The sequence below is a fragment of the Phyllostomus hastatus genome, unplaced genomic scaffold (assembly GCF_019186645.2).
Source record: "Phyllostomus hastatus isolate PE091 unplaced genomic scaffold, TTU_PhHast_1.1 phas_contig_254, whole genome shotgun sequence".
Lineage (NCBI taxonomy): Eukaryota > Metazoa > Chordata > Mammalia > Chiroptera > Phyllostomidae > Phyllostomus > Phyllostomus hastatus.
This window is the reverse complement of record NW_025333810.1, coordinates 18,123,377-18,139,669: the sequence shown is the minus strand read 5'-3', so window position 1 is coordinate 18,139,669 and position 16,293 is coordinate 18,123,377. Positions and strand designations below refer to the sequence as shown.

The following is a 16,293-nucleotide window of genomic DNA, read 5'->3' as shown; positions in this document are numbered from 1 at the left end:
AATATAGCTGACATGCTAAAGAATTTTAAGCAGCTGCAAAGGTCTTTGACACCACACACAGTGCCCCAGAGAGCAGATGATGAGAAAACCAGCTTTGTCTTCCCCTTCGTCTCCTCTCCCAACCCCTCCCTTTTCCTGAAGGGATGTGCTCATAAAGAATCCTTTCCTCCAATTGTTGTCATGTGCAAATTTTGACCAAATGCCTAATTACCATTGATTTTCATCCCAATGTGAATTTTTATACTCAGTGGGTTTTTTTAAATTTTCTGAGAGAATTAGAATGAAATTACCAGCTATCAGGAAATGCTTGCTTTGCTTGTGCTAGCTTTTCCCTCTCCTGCTACACTATTACTAGTGAGTAAATTCAGCTGTCACCTAAGTAATAGCAACATAGACCATATGGGAAACAATTTTTAAATCTCTTTTTGAGACCTCTGAAAGAAATCCTTTCCCCCACTTAAGTCCCAACCCTTCAAACATTTTACCTGCTCTTAAAATGCTCTCAAGGAAATGAGTCTTACCTTGTGAGGTGTCCCTCACCATAAAGGAATCCAATATGGGTTTTCTGGAAGACTCAAAATGGCAGTGAGCAAGTGAGGAAACCAGCTGGAAATAGACTTTGAGATGCTGTCTCTTGGTGTTTCCAAGAAAGAATGGGAGGAGAGGGGATAGGTGCAGAAAAGAAAACAAAGGTTCACTTAACTATTGCATTTCTTTAATATTTTATGTATGCCTCAAAATCTAGGTCATTGTAAAAATATGCTTTAAAGGAGTGATTTTTAAAAATATGGCTCTTGTCCTCTAGTGAAATAAAGAGGATGTTATATTTTATTTCCCTGTGACATTTGGTATACTAAGTGCACTTAAGTTTCGTAATTCACAGATGCAGTGCTAAATTAAATTGTCTGTCTGCAAAGCAGTAAGGAAAAGCAGAATGGCTTTCAGGAAACAAGTGTGCTGGTTTGAGGTTTTTTTTTCTAATCTTCTATGGCAAATGCTTACTAAAGTTGATTCTAAAGATAACCTCCAGAGCGAACCTATTGTGCACATTCATTTTCTTAAGAGGGCTATTTTAGGAGTCGTTAAAATGAAGCAAAACCAAACAGCAAACCAGATACTGTACCAAGGCTGATTCTTGTCTCACAAAGCCAGAGAGGGAAGGATTAGAAACGAGAAATCATAGCTAATTGTCTACTGCCTGGACTCCAAGCCCTCGCTTCCCTACTCTATATGTATATTTGTGCACCAACATCATTTTTTCTAAGTAAAAATCACCATTATTTTATACTGTTGAATTAGAAACAAAACCAATTCCTTTCAGTCACCTTCTGGTTTAAGCACCGGTAACTGGCATTTAGTTTTTGTTGGCTGCTCGCCAAGCGAAAGCAATTATGTGTAATAATAGAAAAATTAAGAGGTGAGTGTTGCTATTTTACAGCAGGACATGGCAAAAACCATTTCCTCCTGTCAGCAGCATCTTGATTACACTCTCACACACAGCTTTACCCCTTTGTACTGTGTGCACATGAGTACTCACACACGTTTCCTGTGGGTTTTCATTTGAGGTCACTGAAACCAGAAAGAGGAAGAATGCAAACCACAGCTTTTGAAAGCAAATGAGAATAAAACTTTGCTGGTAAAATAATAATAATAATAATAATTAATAAATAGCAAACTGGAAAAAGAGTAATGGGTGCTAACGATGCTCCTCTTTGATTCCCCACACCTGCAGGTGTCCTAGTGGTCAATGTCACGTGGAGGAACAAAACTTACGTAGGGACCCTCCTGGACTGCACCAAGCACGACTGGGCCCCTCCCAGGTATGCACAAGGCCTTTTATTTCAGGCTCTGTTTTTCCTCCTCCTTCCTCTCCTCCCCCTCTCCTTCCCCTCTCCTCTACCCTCTCTTTGCAAGGAAACTATATAGAGAGATGAATAATACATAAAAGTCTGCCTGTAATTGAAACCAAGCATAAGGGAAATGAGCAATTCAGGATTGAACACAGTAAAATGCAGATGCTGGATTTCTTTTCTGTCAGGAGATCGTTGCTCCCTGCCCCCTTCTCTCTTCTTTGTTTTCTTCCTTTCTCAAAATGGGAATTTGAACTAGATTTGAACCTGGCTACCTTGAGCTGTTTTTCTTTGGTTTTTCTGAGGAAGACTATAAGCCTTTGGTAGCCTGTTCTTTTGCAGGTGTTGAAATTGTCAGTGGAAGAATAGGGTGTCTTTTCCTTATCTGGGCCCAGCACTCAAGCTGTTGGGGTGGTGACTGCTCTTTGTGGCATTGTGTGCCTTGTGTTTTCACATGGCTCTTTTGGGGGCTGCTCATTTTGATGTCTGTTTCTTGCTTCCCTAGGTTCTGTGAGTCACCGACAAGCGACCTGGAGATGAGAGGGGGCCGGGGCCGAGGGAAGAGAGCCAGGTCTGCTGCAGCTGCCCCAGGCTCAGAGGCCAGCTTCACTGAGTCCAGAGGGTTGCAGAACAAGAACAGAGGAGGGGCCAATGGGAAAGGGAGGCGGGGCAGCCTCAATGCCAGTGGGCGAAGGACGCCCCCAAATTGTGCCACTGAGGACATCAAAGCCAGCCCCTCCTCCACCAACAAAAGGAAAAACAAGCCTCCAATGGAGCTAGACCTGAACTCCAGCTCTGAGGATAATAAGCCTGGGAAGCGTGTCCGCACAAATTCTAGAAGTACTCCCACCACCCCTCAAGGGAAACCAGATACTACTTTTTTGGACCAAGGCTGCTCCTCTCCAGTGTTAATCGATTGTCCCCACCCAAACTGCAACAAAAAGTACAAGCACATTAATGGCCTGAGATACCACCAGGCTCACGCACATTTAGACCCGGAAAACAAGCTGGAGTTTGAACCTGACAGTGAGGACAAGATCTCAGACTGCGAGGAGGCCCTGAGTAACGTGGCACTGGAGTGTGGTGAGCAAAGCACAAGCGTAGCAGCTTATGACCAGGTGAAGGCACCAGCTTCCCCTGGCTCGGGGAACGCCCCTGGGACCCCCAAGGGGAAGAGGGAGCTGATGAGCAATGGCCCAGGTTCTGTTATTGGATCTAAAGCTGGGAAGAATTCTGGCAAAAAGAAGGGCCTTAACAATGAATTGAACAACCTCCCAGTCATCTCCAACATGACGGCCACATTAGACAGTTGCTCAGCAGCAGACGGAAGTTTGGCTGCTGAAATGCCCAAACTGGAAGCAGAAGGATTAATCGACAAGAAAAATTTGGGAGATAAAGAAAAGGGCAAAAAAGCCAACAATTGCAAAATGGACAAAAACCTCTCCAAACTGAAGACTGCACGGCCCATTGCCCCAGCCCCGGCCCCCACTCCCCCACAACTAATTGCTATTCCCACTGCGGCCTTTACAAGCACCACCACGGGGACAATACCCGGACTGCCCTCCCTCACCACGACTGTCGTTCAGGCCACACCAAAGAGTCCTCCGTTAAAACCCATTCAACCAAAGCCCACAATTATGGGGGAGCCCATCACCGTGAACCCAGCTCTTGTGTCCCTAAAAGACAAAAAGAAAAAAGAAAAGCGAAAGCTCAAGGACAAAGAAGGGAAAGAGACAGGAAGCCCCAAAATGGATGCAAAGCTGGGTAAACTAGAGGACGCCAAGGGAGCTGGGAAAGATTTATCTGGGCATTTTTTAAAGGACCATCTCAACAAGAATGAAGGGCTGGCTAATGGACTGTCGGAGTCTCAAGAGAGCCGAATGGCCAGTATCAAAGCTGAGGCTGATAAGGTTTACACGTTCACAGACAACGCTCCCAGCCCTTCCATAGGGAGCGCCTCGAGAATGGAGTGCAACACTTTGGTGAATGGGCAGGTGCCGATGGCCCCACTGCATGTGCTGACACAAAATGGGTCCGAAAGTTCTGCAGCCAAGACGAGCAGTCCCGCCTATTCGGACATATCCGATGCTGCCGACGATGGTGGTTCTGACAGCAGGTCAGAAGGCATGAGGTCAAAAGCCAGTTCCCCATCAGATATCATTTCTAGTAAGGATGGTGTTGTGAAAGGGCATTCTGCAGCTACAGCACAATCATCTCAAATGAAAGAGTCCCACTCTCCCTATTACCATGGCTACGATCCTTATTATTCTCCAAGTTACTTGCACCCTGGGCAGGTCGGTGTCCCTGCAGCTGGGAATGGCGGGAGCACACAGAGCATGAAAATCAAGAAGGAGTCCGAAGAAGATGCAGAAAAGAAAGACAAGACAGAGCAGTTGGATGCCAAGAGGGTGGACCATACTTCGGCATCCCTACAGCCTCAGCACCAGTCGGTGATCACACAGAGACACCCTGCTCTGGCTCAGTCACTTTATTATGGCCAGTATGCCTACGGACTCTATATGGACCAGAAGTCTCTGATGGCCACCAGCCCTGCCTACAGACAGCAGTATGAGAAATACTATGAGGACCAGAGGCTGGCAGAGCAGAAAATGGCCCAAACTGGGAGAGGAGACTGTGAAAGGAAAAATGAGCTGCCCTTGAAAGAGCTGGGCAAGGAGGACAGTAAACAGAAAAACATGCCATCGGCCACAATCTCAAAAGCTCCCTCTACTCCAGAGCCTAGCAAAAACCATTCTAAACTAGGGCCCTCAGTGCCTAGTAAAACTGAGGAGACAGGTAAATCGCAGCTTCTCTCCAATCACCAGCAGCAGCTTCAGGCCGACAGCTTCAAAGCTAAGCAGATGGAAAACCACCAGCTTATTAAGGAGGCTGTAGAAATGAAATCTGTCATGGACTCTATGAAGCAGACAGGTGTAGACCCAACCTCGAGATTTAAACAAGTAAGATTGTGGAGCATGGCCCCCACAGGGAGAGAGCCGTCTGAGACTTGTACATGTCTGGGCTTGGCGGTTAGCACGTCTTCACAGGAAATAAGACAAGGGTTCATTAGGGTTTATTCCTCTTCTCTTGAAAAATATTTTAAAAGACTGTCTCAGGAGTTACTGTGTACCTCTGAAATGTACATTACTCACAGTTTCCTAAAAAGAACTGTGGACAGGTGCTTTTTGTGTTCGGTGATGATGCTGTTCACTAACTGAATCTGACATGGGCCCTCGATTTGTTATTGAGTCCAGAGTAAGGGAGTCCTGCAAGATGGCCCCAGAGTTTCCTTCTGACTTAAATAACGCTGAGAGTCTGAGTTGATGTCTAAAATATTTGTTCTACATTTACAAATTTCTACAGGCATTTTTTAGGAATATTAAAACTGGGTTCCTACATTCACATTTCCCACTGAACTTCGCAGTAAAATTTGGGATCCAGATGTCTTTCCCATGACGTCTGAGATGCCTGGATTTCAGTTTTACAGCTGTGTAAAGTGCCCCAAGCAGAGCTCAATGCTGGGTAGATGGGCCTCGAGCAGTCATCCCAGAGCCCCGCCAACCTGAGCTTACACGTGCACACACCTGGAACTCAGTCCCCGTGAAATCACACATGTGCTAGCGCTTTCTGTCACAGTTCCAGCGTCCTGACTCACTGCGGTCCTGTGAGCGTCAATTCTGGAATTTCCCAGTGCCCCCACCCCACTCCCATGCTTAGATGTCCTCGGTGAAGCAGAGCAACAAAATCCTTTTTTTCGTGTCATTTCTGGCCAAAACTCAGACCTTAGGCCCAATTTTAAATGTTGACTTAGGATCTAAATGCCCAGGGGTTCAGATCATGAATGGGATGGGGGTCACAAAGGGCCTTCTTGTGGCCTGACTCAGGCTGTGGCTTCACGGGGCTGTGTTAGAACTGCACAATTTTGAGAAGGGGGTTTATAGATCGCTTTGTTTTCTAATAGAAAAGGCATAAGGTGTGCTATTAATTTGAAACTTTGTTTTGATTAAGATATTAGCATGCAATGAGACATGAGCGGATACACTGAGCCTCAGCTACAGATGAAACCAAGAAAATGTATTAGAAAACCAAGACTTTTCCCCCTAAGTGATATTAATTGCTGTAGTAATTTCTTAAATTTACTATTACTAACCTGAGTTGTAGTTTTCAAAACTCTTTTTACCTGTGTGAGTTACTAAAAGGGAAATGAGAGTCAGATTAAATACATCTGAGGATGTTACATAATGTGGAGAAGTGACATTAAGGGCCCACCTCTGAATTAGGCCCACGGACCTAAGTGTGAAGCCCACCCCCACACATGGGCAGCAGTATGACCATGGGGTTATTTGGAACTTTAAAAGATTTGGTTTTGCCTTATGTAAAAGTGATTGATAATAATGCCTATCTATTGCTGTATTTTGCTGTGTATAATGCGTACTTTTTTGCCCAAATTTTTGAGGGAAAAATAAGGATGTGCAGTATACAAGGGTGGGTAGTACCTGATATACCTTGTATCTGTTCTTGTGCTTTGTCATTATTGTTACATAAAATTTCTTGTACCATAATATGTTCAAAAATAAATGCTAAAATTCCTTTATAATACAAAAACAAATATCTAAATGTTAAGAAATACAAAATTGAATTGAAATATTAAAACAAGACTTTTTCCTGAAAGTTTGGGCCCAATACGTGGGTGCACATTGTACACGGCAAAATGCAGTGTTCCGTGTGGGAGGTAAAGCGCTGTGCAGTGCTAGCATGTGGATAGATGTTAACTTAGTATGAGAGTAATAGTAGTAGTGCTGTCATAGTGATTGATGGGTTTTTCTTAAAAATCAAAATTTTAAAACAAGTATTTTTCTAAAAAAAAACAGGACCCAGATTCAAGGACATGGCATCATTACGTTTACCAGCCCAAATACCTGGATCAGCAAAAGTCAGAAGACCTTGACAGAGAAAAGAAATTAAAAGAGGATAGTCCCAGGAAAACTCCCAATAAAGAGAGTGGTGTGCCTGGCCTTCCTGTATCATTAACCAGCATTAAAGAGGAGCCCAAAGAGGCCAAGCGTCCTGACTCTCAATCCATGGAAGAGAGCAAGCTGAAAAATGATGATCGAAAGACTCCCGTGAACTGGAAGGACTCTCGGGGAACAAGGGTGGCTGTGTCCTCACCCATGAGTCAGCATCAGTCCTACATTCAGTACTTGCATGCTTATCCTTACCCACAGATGTATGACCCCAGCCACCCTGCCTACCGGGCTGTTTCTCCAGTCCTAATGCACAGTTACCCTGGTACGTGTTGTGGGTTCTAACTGTATTGGAGGGAAGAGGCTGTGTTCGAATCTTAGCTATTAAAAACTCAGAATACATGATTACACACTTCAAGAGTGCCATTTGTTTTGCTTGTTTTTATGCTGCTTAAAGTCCCTAAAACGAAACTGATTTAATGTAAGAGTTCTTTAAGATGAAATGTCAAGAGTCCTCAGCTGGTGTCTCCATGATCTCTGATAGGCTGCTGTACTGTTAGACTGACGGATACTTTATTGCCTGTGAAAACATTCTAAGTACTTACTGTCGTAATCATTATAGTTACTATTCCTTTAACTTAAGCAGGCACATAAATGTATGAAATGGCTATAAGCTCAACTCTGTTTATAACCTCCCTTTATCAGAATGAATTAACTGGGGGAAGAAATTGGGGAACCTAGATTAACGATGATGTAGCCCATTCTTAATGTGATCCCCTCTGTTAAGATCTATGATTCTTATCCCAAATTCCTGTAATACAAGTGATTTTTTTTTTGAAGACGTAGCTCATAACTTGATGTGGCATTTGTTGTTTATCTGCAGGGGCCTATCTCTCTCCAGGATTTCATTATCCTGTTTATGGGAAGATGTCAGGGAGAGAAGAGGCAGAGAAAGTCAATACCAGCCCTAGCATCAACACGAAAACCACCACTGAATCTAAAGCACTGGATTTGCTCCAGCAGCATGCCAACCAATATCGCAGCAAGTCTCCTGCTGTAAGCCTCCTTTTGTTGTCATTTAAAAGTACTATGTTTGGGGGGGGTGCTGGGGGACACACTAGAGAACAGTTTTAAAATATAAATGGTTTTGGAACCCAGCTGTGGTTTCTGGATGCTGGTTTATCCTAATACATAAAGAGTAGAATGTTCACAAGTAAGATGGTTTCACACGTGAGGAAATAAAATTATTAAAGCATGTGTAGTATCACAAGGTTTTTTTCTGTTGCAAAATCTGTATCTTGCCTTCCCAGGAGGATGCTTACTTAGGTGGATATTTAAATTAATAGGAAGCAGCTTTTGGTGCAAAATATTTGTGATGTAAGACATTTTGATGCACTGGCATGGCAGAGTGAGTGACGTGGCTAAGGAGTGGTGGCTGCATCTGCCCTCTTTCAGCCTTGACTCTCCATCCTGTCCCTGTAACTCCGCTAAGTAACGCAAATGTGTGTCTTTGTGAAACATGCTCTAGCGACGCCACTGCCCCCCTCTCATCCCCGGCCCCCAGAAGGACTGTTGTGAAGAAAGACAAAAGAAAGGCTGTGGTTCTTGGCAAAAAAAGAGAAGTTTGGACTAAAATAAAATATAGGGTCTGTGATAAGAATGGTATATGTTTTCAATGAAACAAAACAGACAAAGATGGTTTAAGTTATGGGATAGATTCTCCTCCCAAAATGTGCGTGAAATAGAAGAGTAATCAGAAGACTTGAAGAAATTTCTACAACTACTTCTCTTCCTTGATCCATATTTTAAGGTTGTTTCTGGGGAGAAGTTGGGGTGGGTTCTAACCCTACAATTATGAGTGAATAGAGAGAGAAGTCCTTTTCAGTCACTTGAGGAAAATACTGATGCTGCTTTTGCGTCGACCAGTTTAGTGTTGACTTAATTCCAGCGGAAACTGAAGCATTTTTTGAGTTGATCTTCAACTGCCAAATAATTTGAAGCATCAGTGTTTGCTTTTTAATCATTAACACACATTGCAGAAGGGGCAAAGGTGGTACTCTTACTACTTTTTTTCAGAGAATTAATGGGGAAATCACTCTTTTCTATTCCAGCCGGTGGAAAAGGCTACGGCTGAGCGGGAACGGGAAGCAGAAAGGGAGAGGGATCGCCACTCCCCGTTCGGCCAGCGGCACCTGCACACGCATCACCACACCCATGTTGGCATGGGTTACCCACTAATCCCTGGTCAATATGACCCTTTCCAAGGTCAGCAGTCTATCGTTTTGGTGACTTTCTTCATTCTGCTTTGGAAAACAGTTGCCCAAATTGCCTTTCATGTCTTAAAAGATAACTGAGCTTTAGTTAACATTAGCCCTGGGCAGGACTTTTAACTCGTACTTCCTAGTATTTCCTAGTGGCAAAACTAAGGCTATCCCACATCTTTGTATTCTATTGAGACACAAAATTGCTACCACTTAATAATTGTCACTTGTTGATGTTATCAGCGGCTTACTGTTATCTCACAGACTGAGGGTGGCTGCTGGTGTCTGGGGCACTAACTGTAACAATCAGAAGATCAGATAACTGCTTGAGGGAAATTGTGAGGAGGAGGGAGGCTGGGTGGGAGGCCTTGGTGAAACGCCTTGTCCTGAATTTCTGTAGGCCTTTTAAGTTGCTCTTTTCCTATGGAGGTAACAGAAGAAACTGTGATCAGGCTCAACACTTTTTATAACCCCATTCAGGGACTCTTCACAGCCCTTTGCTGCTTTGACTCTTTCACGAAAGATGGAGGAACATCTTTTAAAACTCAGTACAATTGACATGCAGGGGCCTTCAGTTCATGGTGTTTCAGTTGACCATGTACCATTCTGTCATAACACTGTCACCTCACCGCAGGTGGGCCATAGTACCACCTCTACCAAGGGATCACATGCTGGGATCTTGCTGTCTTAGCTCAGGCTGTCATAATGAAGTACCACAGTCTCTATAGCTATAAACAACGGGAATGTACCTTCTCATCGTTCTGGAGGCTGGGAGTCTCGGTCAGGGTGCCAGCAGGGTCGGTTTCTGGTGGAAGCTCTTCCTGGCTTGTAGGCAGCAGCCACCGTCCTGTGCGCTCATCTGACCTCTTCTCTACATCTGGGCCGAGCGAGGAGGGGGCAGTTACTCTCTGATGTCTCCTCTTATAAGGACACAAACTCTGTTGGATCAGGGACCCACCTTTATGACCTCATTTAATCTTAATTACTTCCATATTAGTTCTGTCTCCAAATACAGTCACATTGGGGGTTATGGCTTCCAACCAGGAATATTGGAAGGACACAGTTCAGTCCATAGTGCTTGCCGAGTTTCCTCTTACTCCGCTTGCATGAATACAAGCTGATATGTTCGAAGGTGCTTGCAGAAGTGGGAAATGCTATCCAGATGGGAAAAGGTCATTTTCATTTATTCAACTCACCTTACTTGGTGTCAACTAGGGTGTTAAAGAGAGAACATAAAGGACATAGTGGGAGAGAATGATCTTTCCTAGGTTCGTTTCCTCTATTTTTTCCAGAACTGTTTTCCATAGAATTAAAAAGAATTTTCTATTGGCAACCTCATAACATTTGGAGCTGCCACATTCTCTGACTGTTACCTTTCTCTTGCACGGTAAAAGTTAAGGCTATTTCTGAGTTTGGCATTGTGTTCCATCCCTGGGGAAAGTGTTAAAGTGATCAAAGTTATTACCAAAGTATTGTATTCTAAGCAAATAGCATGTTGCTTCTATAATTCACTGTGACTTTTGATTCATGTTGTTACCTGGTACCTATTATTTCTCCTGAGCTTCCTATTCAGGAATGCATGGAAACCATTTAGCACCATGCAGAGCTAGACAGATGGAATGCTGTATTCTCTTTGAATAGCTGTTAAGAAGACCACAGAGTATTTGATACAGGGATAGATATTGGTTGGGCCAAGGGGTTTGTACTCTGCCCTTGCTGCATGAAATATTCTGTGTGTGTTCAGGAAAGGACATATCACTATCAGGTCCGCAGCCCTTCACCACTGGGCCTGTCTCTACTCTTATCTTCCCGAGTGTCACAGAAACCCTGCTTTTTTTTCCCCATTAGGCTTGACCTCTGCTGCCCTCGTTGCCTCTCAGCAGGTGGCTGCCCAGGCATCTGCATCAGGAATGTTTCCTGCACAAAGAAGGTAAACATTCTTTACATTTTGAATCAGTTTTTTTTAGATAGAGACATCTCAAAGTGGGTGGGAGGAGGCAAGTACAGGCATTTTAGACCAAAACCTTAGCATTTTATATTAGTGTTATGAATACACTTTTATTCTACACTATGCTTTACATGCGACTTCTATTCCATAAACCGCATTCTGTAGCTGTACTGTAGATTAGTATTTAATTGATAAGATTTTTAAACAGTTGGAAAGTTTCTTAGGTTATTCTCATAGCTCTGTTAAAATAATTCACTAAGGCTCCCTTTGTGTTATTATGTTTAAAAGTAAACTTGCAAATAGGGAAGTTTATTTTCATAATGCTAAAGGTAATATTGGTTCTTCATTTTAATTATCCCTCAAGTATTTTGAAAAGGAAAATAATATATTTTCACAATGTGTATCGTTACCCTTGTGTTCATTCACTTTCTTGTGGAATTCAATTACATGAATTGAGTAAAACTAAAATAAGTCTATTGGTCTTATGGTTTTCAGATTTGCAGTGTCAAATGTGGATGGAACCCTATGCTAAGGTTGTCTTTTCTTTTGCAGAGAATAACAAGATTGGAAATGTACGTTGTCATGTGACTGGATCACATGAGGAAGCGCTTTATACAGACATCAGTTCCATGGTGTTAATTTGAAATGCCTTAATGGCAGGCAAAAACCAGTCATTTCATTTTTGTAAATTACAGATTTTATCACAGAGTAACAAATGTTGCTGTAATTAAACTTCTGTTTTATATATATATATACGTATACATATATGTATATATACATATATATATTCTTTACTTTTTGTATCAGTAACCAGGCTCGCACACACAGGGTCTGCTGCCAAGTTGCAAACCACTCAGTAAAGGAAATAAAAAATGTATTTGTCATGTTGAAAAGTGTTAGCCGCAAAAGGCTGCTTACTTTCTTTTCCTTTTCCTTTTAAATTGTAAATAAATAATGTTATGTATCAGTGTGCCTGAACCTTGCATATCCTTCATATATTTCCCGTAAGCCCCTCAGAAAGGCTAACTGTGATGATGACACTTGGTACAATTTAGATGTCTATTTGGTGGCTCCTGTTAAAGACGCATCAGTGTAAAAATGTTTCTGTAGTCACTGTTTGTACTTGTGTATTGTGGAAAAATACTTTTGGAAGGCATGGGGTTGCCAGTACCACAAAAAAACTGTGTTGTACATAATGTAAAGATTAAAATGGGGAAATAGTGAGCATCTGTGAATAATGAGGTGTCATTTTTTGATAATCTTGAATGGCAAATAACCCAATAGCCTGCATACCAGAGACATCTGTGATTGTTCTATTACTTGAATAGTCCTGCAGTCCTTTTTTTTTTTTTAATGTTTACAATTATCCAGTTTTAGAAGAGAGAGACTTTAATGCCATTGCCTGGTTACTTGTTTTATGCTGTAATCTAGTTTATTTTATGTAAAATGTATATTGAATGCTTTCCTTTTTTATACCTGCCTTAAATAATTTGGCAATCAGAATTAAAAAGTTTTTTTTATAATGGCTTCTTGTCTGTCTCATGTTATTGCCAGCTGGCTGATAGCGATTCTAATCTTCCAAGAAGGATTTCCTAATATTATGCATTTTCAGTGCATAAGATACAGTACACAGATAACTTTTCTTATATGGTACACAGGTATGACAACCAAATAGTATATTTAATTAAGCAGACATATGCATATTTGCTGAGCATTTACTCAAACATGGAATATAATGTTACCTGAAATAGGTAGATACAGGTTTCTTTGGTATGGAATGACATTCCACAGGTGTAAGTCTTGTGCCATATGGGCAGTAGATAAGATGTGTAAAAAGTGTCAGCTAGCCATTTATTTGACATGTCATTAAATTGTTTTACTAGAGTATTTTATGCAAAATGTACAGAATTAACTGATTCCTCACTTGTTTTCTTCCTCCCTCCTTTCCTTCTAATAAATACTTTTTGAACACCTCCTTTATCTCAGGCCTTGTAAGATGCCAGAGTAGCAGTGAGCAAAGCAGACAAAATTTCCTTTCTCAGAGTTTTCATTTTCTAGTAGGTGGGGTCGACATAAAATATATTTGTAATAAGCAGAGTACAGCAGGTCCCTGAATAACGTTTTGTTGAACTTCTTTTCGTTATAATGTTGATTAGATAAACTCTTACTTAATTAGCCTGTGGCAAAGTTGATTTCCCTATACATTGTTTCACTTAAAGTCACAGAACCTATTGTGGATGTTAAGTGAACACTTCTTAACTGCACATTAGATGGTTGGTAAATGCCATGGAGAAGAACAAAGCACGGGTGTGGGCCCAGGTAACCGGTGGGAGTTTGTAACTGAACGGAGTGGTGTGGGAGGCCTCACTGAAGGAGACCAGGAAGCCATAGGTGCACACGTCTAGGGGCAAAGCATCTTAGTGAGATGGAAAGCAAGAGCCCAAGCCTTAAAGAAGGAGTGTGCTTCCTGTGTGGACTGATTGATTTCAGTGCTTCATTCCAGCTGTAAGTTTTTAGGATTTTACTATAATTGCTAATGACAGCCTTACCGCTTGGCTTTCTAAGAAGTTCTTTAAGTTGACAAAATTTACCTTGGTATAATTTGCTTAGCTCTCCTACTGAGAGGACTATGCCTTACAAAGGAATAGATCTCTGCAATCAGAAAGAAATGCTTCCTCTGGTTTTGGAAAACCACCGTGAAGTGTTTACATTTGCTGCCTGCCTTGTGGGTCCAGTCCATGTTCTTAATGCATTTCAGCAGGATGATCTTTCTCCCAGTTCTGTGTGTTTTCTTTTGAATTTCATCCATGTTGTCATTTATAAAAATATTGCTTATGGTATTTCTTGTTACACATAAGAATATTTCACATACTTTCATCATTTTTTGTTATCAAATTTTTTCAGTTCTTACATCATATCCAGATGTGTCCTTGAAGACTTGATCTAATTGCTCTTATACCAGTTAAACAAGTATGTTTCTTCTGTTCAGAATACGGTTTCAAGTGTGTCTGTCGGTGTCCTACATGCTGACCCAACAATTCAATTGTTGAAACACAGGAGCAGAACTAAGGTCAATTTCCATCTCCACCAGCTGAGTTTCTGTGTTTCTGTTGGTGGCTCGGCAATACTGTGGATTCTTGATGCCTTTCCTACTTTTAGTAATAAGTATTTTGAAAAATCATATAGAAGCCAATCTTGCCTTTCAGCTGCAAAATGACTGCTTGTATGCTTATTACATACCAGACTTGTAATCAATTCCAGTGCGTGCCTAAATAGATAGGGTATGAACAGGGGCATTAAACCATGCTTAACCCTGCTACTATAATAAACAAGAGTGCTGATAAATATAGAGAGAGAGATGACCAAAAGGACGATGCAGTTTAAATACTGGCTCCCCCAAGGCTTTACTGGAACATTATTCACGACTGGTTGACATTAATCACTAAAGGAAGTTTTGTTTCTTCCCCTTACTGTTACGGTGTTTTTGCTGATGACAACATGAATTGCCAAAGGCCATAGTGTGTTTATGTTATGTGTGCCATTTCTGTAGCTGAGTACATAGTCAGTACTGAATAGTAAATTAAGGATTCCCAAAAGACAAGCATGCTTGCCTCCATTATATTACTATGATGAATCTGTCATTAATACAGTTCTAATTGTTTTACTTTTATAGACATAAAATCAGTCCCCTTAGCGACTAATAATAGGGTTTATTGATTTTACTAAACATTATTCATTCCAGGCCTGCTCCTATCAGCGTATCCTGAACATATGCAAAGAGCCTATAGTGATGATACAGTGCAAATTAACTTCATGGAGACCCGAGACTGAAGAGTTGTTTACAGCTGTAGTCCCATCGAATACAGAACATTAAAACAAGGTAATAGGTGCCATATAGAACCATTTGTTCCTAGATTAGGATCTCTGATGGCTTCTTCATGGAAACTTGCCATTGCTGGTCTGCCCAGGTCATTAACAGCTGCAGGGTGAAAATGCTGGCCTTATGTATTCACTGGCTATGACCCTGATTCAGTGTGGTTTCAGCTCAAGAGTCTGGGAGTAACTGGAATGAATAGCTCTGATTGATACAGGATAAAGCAGCAGTCTAAATGATCACTACTGGTCATTTCATTCCCTCCCTGACTCTGAAAAAAGAGAAGACAGGCAAAGCCATTTATTATTGTTTGGTCACTAACCACAGTCACCCATTCCCTGCTTCCTGCAGAAGCCTGGGTCAGGAGTGTTGTTTGCTTTCAGTTAACTTTCAGAGAGAAAACAGTGTGGCCCTTCATCAGCACTGCTTTTGTCATAGATTTTTTTTTTTAATTTCTTAACAAAATCCCTATCTAAAGCAGAGGTTCCCGACCTCTGCACTATTGACATATTGGACCAGTAAATTCCTGGCTGGGGTGAGGAGGAGGCCTGTCCTGTGCACTGTGGGATGTTATAGCCGATCTCCACCCAGCAGACGCCAGTAACAGCTTCTGACCACAGCCCCCACTCCAAGTGGCGCCCGCCAACTGGTCATGAAATTCAGATCTCCTGCCTGGCCTGTGTCCCACAAGGAATGGCTGATTTTCCTTGTTCTTTTTGTTGCTTCAGAAGATAAGTAGGCCAGCAATGGCTCCTGGTAACCCCATGGAAATAAAATATAATGGAGATGCTCATTTGACCAACATGGATAAAGTTGAACAGAATCTAGCTTTTTAAAAACAATTGGATGGGCCAGATTTTAACATAATAATTAGTAGTTTTTGCAGATTGAAAATGAATTCAATCTGCCCTGGCTGGTGTGGCTCAGTGGATCGAGTGCCAGCCTGCAAACTGAGGGGTTGCCGGCAAGTCCTCAGTGGGGGGTGCTTGAGAGGAACCACACATTGATGTTTCCCTCTCTCCCTTTCTCGGCCTTTCTCTGGAAATAAATAAATAAATAAAATCTTAAAAGAAAATTCGAATCTAAAAACCATGTTGTGGGGCGAATTTACCTCACAATGTGTCAATTAGTACAATATGCTTTGTATGTTTTCTTAAAAATCCTCACACTAGCTCTTGAAAATGCATTTTATTTTTCTTTGGAATGAAGGCTTTCAAGTTGGAAAACCTGAAACAAGGTCATTCCTTGGAATAAGTGAGCCGCTGGGATTGAATTTAGACTTTCTTCTAGCAGGGTGTGCCATTTGATTCATGTACAGGAGTAAACTTGGGAGCTTCTCAGATGCACTCTGTATTTCCATTAGACATTTGAAAATAAAATGACAGGAAGCACAACA

The 16,293-nt window shown here is 41.8% G+C and overlaps 1 protein-coding gene across 5 annotated transcripts in view; it reads left to right on the top strand.

Annotated features, from left to right (window-relative positions):
* ZNF608 (zinc finger protein 608) overlaps positions 1-12,546 on the top strand; it is a 153,330-nt gene extending 140,784 nt beyond the window's left edge. For 4 of the 5 annotated variants that reach the window (XM_045837981.1, XM_045837984.1, XM_045837980.1 and 1 more), the window contains 7 exons: positions 1,733-1,820; positions 2,356-4,810; positions 6,722-7,139; positions 7,698-7,870; positions 8,926-9,079; positions 10,924-11,005; positions 11,576-12,546. In XM_045837981.1, the coding sequence (XP_045693937.1) occupies positions 1,733-1,820; positions 2,356-4,810; positions 6,722-7,139; positions 7,698-7,870; positions 8,926-9,079; positions 10,924-11,005; positions 11,576-11,582 (3,377 nt within the window). In that variant the 3' untranslated portion in view covers positions 11,583-12,546. Of the gene's footprint in view, positions 1-1,732; positions 1,821-2,355; positions 4,811-6,721; positions 7,140-7,697; positions 7,871-8,925; positions 9,080-10,923; positions 11,010-11,575 lie in introns of those variants that run through there. The other variant, XM_045837982.1, reaches the window with a different exon arrangement.
* The last annotated feature ends 3,747 nt before the right edge of the window (positions 12,547-16,293 follow it).